The sequence below is a fragment of the Antrostomus carolinensis genome, unplaced genomic scaffold (genome assembly GCF_000700745.2).
Source record: "Antrostomus carolinensis isolate BGI_N321 unplaced genomic scaffold, ASM70074v2 scaffold38865, whole genome shotgun sequence".
In the NCBI taxonomy this organism is placed as follows: Eukaryota; Metazoa; Chordata; class Aves; order Caprimulgiformes; family Caprimulgidae; genus Antrostomus; species Antrostomus carolinensis.
In genome coordinates this window covers 6,995-14,347 of record NW_010316420.1, presented here as the reverse complement: position 1 = coordinate 14,347, position 7,353 = coordinate 6,995, and the positions used below count along the sequence as shown (strand labels likewise).

Genomic DNA, 7,353 nt, shown 5'->3' with positions numbered 1-7,353 from the left:
CTTGGTTTTTCTGGAAGCAGATGCAGAACTCTGCAGAAATCTCTAAGCAATATTCATATATTCTTTAAATTACTATTATACTCATTCTATTAAACTCCAATATCTGCAACTGTAGATCTGCTGTACAATTCTCTTTTTCCTTGCCTGTTACAGCAAGCAGCTTAAATCTCAGCTGCATATGGTTATTTCTATGTTGCTTTTGGAGCTAAAACCGATGAGTAACTGTAGCAATTTAGACATGCCTATAAGCAGACCTTGCTCCCCTGAACTGAGAATGCATCTGCCTGCAGAGGCAAGACAACTGCTGAACACTTGGGGTCTCTGGCTAACATCACTCAAGATAAAAAGCAGCAATGATAAAGTTACAAGAAGATAATGGCAATTTATGTGAGGCGAGGGAAAAAGTAAGTGCATTTGATAACCGAGTATTCCATCTCTGTGCAACATCGTGACACATTCTGCCACTATTCCAATTTCCATTTTCCATATTTGTTTAAATTATAATTGTATGAAGTCACTGGCTTCAAAACTGGTTTGTATTCCACACAAACAATTACTTAAGCAGCTCTTTCAAAATTAACATCTGGGTCTCACATGGTAAAAATATTAACAAAAATACTTGTGCCCAGGCCCTGGTTTAATCCCAGTGTACTTAGGCCTCAGCAATTCTGTATTATTTCAACAGGAGGTGGCATCCATCACCACCCTCCTTTTCTTCTATAGCCTGTCCCCTCCTTCCAGGATGGTGCAAAGCATTTATTGCTGCTTTATTCTCCCCCAAAGGCCTTTGATGAGCTCTATGTATGTGAAGTAAGCGCTGTAGCAAGCAGCGGTTAGTAAATGTAGGTTTCTCCAAGAGCAAGCTTTCCCCTTCACTTTGTGCACCAGCTCTCTGGTAGCTGATTTTACAGAATGAGCATCAACTAGCAATAAAATAATTTTTTTATCCGTCACTGCAGCTGCTAGCCTGGATTGCAGCATGAGCTATGATAATTCATGTTTCAGATGTGTTCTAAAAATTTAGAGCCACCATTAGTAAAGACTGTGCTGAAATTATCTAATAATTCTTTACATTTATTCACTGCTCTGGAAAAAAAACTCCAAATAGCATTCAGGTGGAAGCTTCCATCTGCTAAAAAAAAGGTGAGCACAGTCCAACTCCAAAAATTTTGTTCTGTACCCAGCTTTGTCCCCCTCACCCTCATAAGGCTTCTTCCTGCAACCTTACCCCCAAAAAATGATGCCCGTGTAGTTATGAAGATGTTTTGACTCTTAGAAACTTTGATCAGAACACTTTCCTGAAATAACTAAATTTACTATAACCACCAGGAACAACTGCAGATTAAAGAGATTAGCTAGTCTTCTACTGGTACAAACAGTGACAATAAACAGCAAAGGTGAGAATTCACAATGACTGGTCACTTTCAATAACCAACCTCTAACTTCTCTCACAAGAGCCTTTCAATCTGATAGGGACTGGCTCATTTAAACAGACATGCTGCCAAGTACACCAGCCATCTCCAGCACTTGGAAGTGAAGCTTCCCCAATGGTAAGTACAAGCTAGTTCAGTATTTCAGAAGGTAAACTTCATGATGGTAACCGGTATGGAATGTGGTTAAAATGCAATTTTCTCCACTTTTCCTGTGAGTGTATTTATGCTGTACCTAACATTTAACAAAATACTAGTAAAAGCCATTATCATTGATCAGGTATATTGGTTTAATTTTGACTGTGACTTTACTGTTGAAAATGGAGTACGCTCTAGTTACAGTTAAAGTACAACGCAACTCAAAAGCCACACACAGCCTAACTCAACACCCATCCCCCTTTCCAGATTGAATGAAGTAGCTGAGGATCAAGGTAAGATGCTCCCTTTCCTTATGTATGGAAATACCATTTTGATGTATACACTGCAGTTTAAGAGACATTTAAAAATCAGTCTCAAGAAACTACACCTGTGTATAGTAACTGCACATAAATTTTGCAAGTGTCTCACACTGGAGAATAATTCTGCAGTTTAGTGGCATTTCCTACTGCATGTTCTATTTCCCATATTTGGTCATGATTCTTATAGGAGTTTTATTCTTCTCTAACGTTTAGTTCCTAACTCAGTGACTAGTTACAAACAAGCCAAGCAGCAAAGCTTCCATGCGTAAGTACCTAAGATCGCAGTAACTACATTTTAGTCTGGGCAAGAATACAAGGCTTAGTTATGCTGGTTTTACTTGCACCTCCTTCTACTGTTGCCTTTTTTTCTCACACATACAGTAAGTTTAGTTGGAATCTACCCCCGACTTGTGGTTCCTGGCTTCAGCTTTGCAACACGCAGGAATGGAGTGCATTGTGTACCCAGTAGCCTATAGCTGAAGTACACAACAAGCAATATTATTAAACTGATCAGCTCTAACAGCAAAGTTTACGCTCAAAACTGCAATTCTGAAACAGCAGAATTTGGAATTAAGTAGGAGTAAATGAGCCTTGAAACTGTACTTATGTTCCCCTATCCCCCAAAAAAGTATTTAAATGCAGAACCTTAATGAGTAGAAGCATCTTCATCTAACGCAGAATAGACTTGAAGTGCGGGGCAAGACCTGCAAATCTAGCATCAACTGTCTTACTCTCCAGCCAGGAAATACTTTCATAAATTAAAGATTACTCAGTATCATGACTGGGAGGAACAGATACCATTAGGAATGATTTGGAGGCCCTATGATGGTCATAGCTCACCACTGTTACACAAGTTGCAGCTAACAATAAAAGCAAACTGAAACCACTCTGTGTGTAGTTAGTGCTTTTCTTTTTCTCTTAATTGAGCTGTCACCCAGAGAAATGCCCTGCTCTCCTCTTTACTGCTAGATACGTATTTCTGAGCTGCAGACACTAAGTGTCATGGAAGTTCTGTTACCAATTCAAATTAAATATTACGATTTATGAATGTCAATTTGGGTTACAGAAGCACAGGACCATGATTTAATGGGCTACACGTTGTACAACAAGTTACTGAGGCATCCAAAAAAACCCCAGTGAAGGGATCTAACTTAAAAAGTATACAAGGGGGCACTGCTTTTCACAGCAAACCTCAAGCAAAATGAGAGCCAGGCCCACTCCCCCACTCACAGCACTTTTAAGATGCATAAATGCAAACTACTGGCAAAACCAAGTTTCAGGCAGGAGACACGACTGTTTTGCCATTACAAAGGCATCACCTTTTAACATTTAAAGTCCAGGTATCAATGAGGAAAAAAAAAAATTCACTAGGGACAAGGTGCTAGGCAGTAAGGTATTTGGAGTATTTAATAGATGACGTTTCAAGCCTGTACAATGCAACATCAGGGAACTGTTTTATGGGGTTTTTTGCCAATTAGAGAAACAGGCAGCCAAGAGTCAGTGCCACTTGATTAAAAACCATGCATGGGACTTAGGAAAGTTCAAAGCGTTAGGAAGTTAAAAAGCACACTCACTGATAAAGCAAACACTGGACCACAATGCAAACTCCTACCATTTCTTCAGCATAATTTCTTAATTCTCCTCCCGTCACAGCAAATCTGTAGTGTCTAGTCTTGTCTGTAACCTTATTTAGAGCTCATTTGCATATTAAGACAATTATTATAAAATGGTCCCAGTCTAAGTCAACGCCTGCTGATATTTCCTTCTGTAAGTAAACTCAGTTGTCAGTCAAAACTTTTCTACTGGGAAACATTCAGAAACAAGTCAAGTATCACAATGTTTATTGATAGATACAAGTATATAAAATCAGGGCATGAACATGTCTTGATAAATTAAGTAGACTTAATTTCAGTACTATAATAGAGGGACCAATTCAAATTTCTCACCATGTCATGTTTCACACCCACAGAAACCTCTTCCAAAGGGCATTAAACCATCTCTTCAGCTGATCAGTTTTTGTGCAAGTAAACTGTTTCTTTTTAAAAGACTTGTGCACTTGCCCAGGCTTATGGATATTAAAACCTAGCACATAAAGCCCATTACTAGAGGTAGAAATACAGGCAATATACTATTACGGCAACAACCATCGATTACAGTTAAGGATTCTCTGTAACAACCAAATGGATAATCAAATATTGCAACAACTCAAGTATTACACTGAGCAAAGTGCATTTCTACAGTATTCAGTGTTGCTATTCAGTTTTCTAACTTAAAAACAGCCTATGATAACTGGCAGCAAAGAAGACCCTTGCAACAGACTGCTTCTGCTCGAGAACTTATGATGTAATTATTGCATGCTGCTAATACACTGTTACCTAAACATTAAAGATACTCTAAAATATTTTTATTGTAGACTATTAAGACATACTACAAAAACCTTTTGCGGAGGATATCCTATTGACATACCTCTGCTTTAAATATTGTGAAACATTACAGCGGAATGAATTTTCGCAGTGGTTAGGTCAAATGCAGTTACATCATAGCAACAGTATGTTTGCACAATTTAAGGCTTTGGCTGGTTCTTTAGTCAGCTTCTTCTTCAGATTCTTCTTCTTCAGCAGTTTCCAGCCAGGTTAGCCACTGGTTTACCTGCAGTTACATAAAATTGGTTTAAGGGAGCAGGAATTATTTCTCCACTCCATACTTCTGCAGAGCAGAATACTGCTTTTTTCCCCTCCCAACACATTTAAAAAATATTTTTCACCCACACTTTGCACTAAGTATAGGTCTCTAGTATCAAAAAAAAAAGTTTTAGTTCATCTTGCCTGACTCCTTCCTCATTAAAATACTCCATGAGGTTTCCAGATACTAACAAGTCTTAAACACTGTTTGAAAGTGCTCTCAAAAGCTCCAGCACAGCAGAGATCACAAAAGACAAATCTCAACTCTAATGTTAGCAAGTTTACCTGGAATAAAGCTTTGCCTTTCCCTGGAAACTCTTGAGTAATATCTTCTTTCCATGCTAAGAAGGCTTCTTCTTCGATGATCTCCATGTCATAGAAATGAACAAAGAAGCGCAGTAACATGCCTATGAAAGTAAATTTAAACTTTGTTAGCTTTATAACCTTCTCAACAGCTTACGTGACTCCAAGAAATGTAATGACAAGCCTGAAAGCCATACACAGACACAAGCAAGCAAACACAAGTTAAACTGTGGATAACATCTTGCTGCACGTACCTTTTGGAAAGTTATTGTTGTAGCAGTGCACCTGGAGTGCATATAAAGCACTCACTTGCAGATCAACATGGTCATGGAGGAACTTCTGCATTACCGGTTTGAAGGAAAGAAGTAGTTGTTTTTCCTGCTCTAGTTGCTCTTTAGATGGAGCAGATGAAGAATCCGATTCGTCACTAGGTGGGTTTACTTCACTAGAAATATACTGCAAGAAACTGGACCAAAAAAAAAAAAAAAAGAACCAGTTTCAAACTAAGTTCTGTAAAATAAGATGTAGCAGCTAGATTTCATGTGCTAGAACAGCAAGACAAATACTCAAGTTCAGTTTGCTAGCTATTACTAAAAATACCCTCCTGCATGTATCAGCAGTTAGGTGTGTGCACAGCAAATTAGTATTGTGGCTGACTGTACCATAGAAATCCTTGTTTTGCTTCTGTTATGGCTCTGAAACACTTCAGAGAGTAACACAGGTTTACACTTCTCCTTCCCAAGCAAAGGCAGCACTTCACACTGACACAAGCCTGGAGACTTGCTTTTCTTCTCAAAAGCAATGGGTGTTTAATACAGGGGAGGTTTGTTCACTCAGAACAACATAACTCCCTGTGTGTTCTGATCTTTTTCTGTACAGAGCTATGTGTCAACCTCTGCAGAGTTAATGACTTATGAGTAGCTTAAAAAAATGCCTGAACTACACAGCATCTCACCTGGTCATCAATATATTCACAAATCCCTTATCTACATGAAGTTTGGGTGAAATGTTATCTTTAATCCACTTATAGATGGCTTGAGGGGATGGATCCGATTTTATTTGCTTTAGCAGTTCCTTTTCCAGTTTCAGAAGCGGGAACAAGAAGCTAAGCCCCTTCCCTTCTAAGATCTCCAGCATGCGGTCCTTGTTCTGGTCAATTTCTGGCAAGTAAATAAGACAAGAGATACTTAAGCACTGGTGCTAATCAAAACCTACAGTCAACAGTTCATGGGTCTAACCACCTCTTAACACTGTTCTTAAGAATCATTGAGTTGGTTGCATCAAAATAACCTTGCATGTTATTTTACTCTGGTGTAAAAAAAACTAGAGGAAAGACCATCTTGCATACACTACCATGACATGTCTTAAGAGCTATGTGGTAACTCACCTGGTAACATTTTCTGCATATTCACTTTGCTTTGTTGGAACAATTCTGTTAGCCATTCACGATCTTGTAACTTAGCTAACTGCTGAAGGCAAAGCAGGAAGAGAGGGAAATGGGTGCCACTTTCCAGTGGTTGAGCCAGTTCGGAAATGCTCACCAGTTCTGAAATAATGGCACGGGCTGCAAACTGTGCTAAGTAGGATTTCACCAATGGGATGTCTACCTCCAGTTTGGGGCACTGGTCCATGGAATGCCTAAGAAACAGTAAATGCACACACATTGAAATTCTCAAGTAATCTTGTTCTTGTGCACAGTAACACTCTTACTACATAGGAGCCTCACATTTCTTTTCTGAGTATTTTATCACTTGCCAAGAGGTTCCCCATTTCTGGTTCCTGAAATCCTGTACCTACATTTCTTCCTTTTATCATTTCTTATGCCCCTCAGGTTTATACATTATTTTCACTTCCTCGGATTAATTTAGAAAAGCTTGCATGCTGCCTTTATGCAAGCTAAACATCATGAACAGCGAAGCAACAAGGACTGTGAGCCCATTAGATTGCAGTACCTGCATGAAGTTGTCACTTGTGGCTATTCCCTCCTGCTTGAGCAAGCTGATCAAAGTACTTGCTTTCTCTTTGTCTTCATCTGATCTATCTAGGGATTGAATGATTACTTTGCTCAACATCTCAGGAATGAAGTGTTTTGGAGCTCTCATTTCTCTCACAGTATTGACAGCATCGTTAGCATTTCCATTGTTCAGATACTCAGTCACAACGGCTTCCTAGAAGGGGTGGAGGGGGAGTCTGGTTAGATGAACATTCATTTTAAAAGAGTCTATACAAGGTTTCAAGGAGCACTATTACATACTTACAGTTTGTTTAAGCAGCTCTTCTTTAGAAGGAGGTGGTTTCTTGGTGGTCTTTGCAGGCTTTTCTTGTATAAGTGGTGGATTTGTTTTAAGACCAAGTTGAGGAGGCTGAAAGAGATACCAGAATTTGTTTCTTTGCAGTGCATCTACCTACATATACATACAGTTTAAAAACACTAAATATGTACAAAGGCAGATGGAAGTCAAATTAGGTTTTCATACATTC

General features: G+C 38.9%; 1 protein-coding gene across 1 annotated transcript in view; it reads right to left on the bottom strand.

The window, feature by feature from the left end:
• Positions 1-3,712: 3,712 nt before the first annotated feature.
• The window catches only part of EIF4G2 (eukaryotic translation initiation factor 4 gamma 2), a 10,567-nt gene continuing 6,926 nt past the window's right edge, over positions 3,713-7,353 (bottom strand). The window contains exons 16-22 of the mRNA XM_029085039.1: positions 7,131-7,235; positions 6,820-7,040; positions 6,260-6,510; positions 5,828-6,032; positions 5,127-5,338; positions 4,855-4,976; positions 3,713-4,537 (exon numbers count right to left, since the gene is read on the bottom strand). Of these exons, the coding sequence (XP_028940872.1) occupies positions 4,472-4,537; positions 4,855-4,976; positions 5,127-5,338; positions 5,828-6,032; positions 6,260-6,510; positions 6,820-7,040; positions 7,131-7,235 (1,182 nt within the window). The 3' untranslated portion in view covers positions 3,713-4,471. The remainder of the gene's footprint in view (positions 4,538-4,854; positions 4,977-5,126; positions 5,339-5,827; positions 6,033-6,259; positions 6,511-6,819; positions 7,041-7,130; positions 7,236-7,353) is intronic.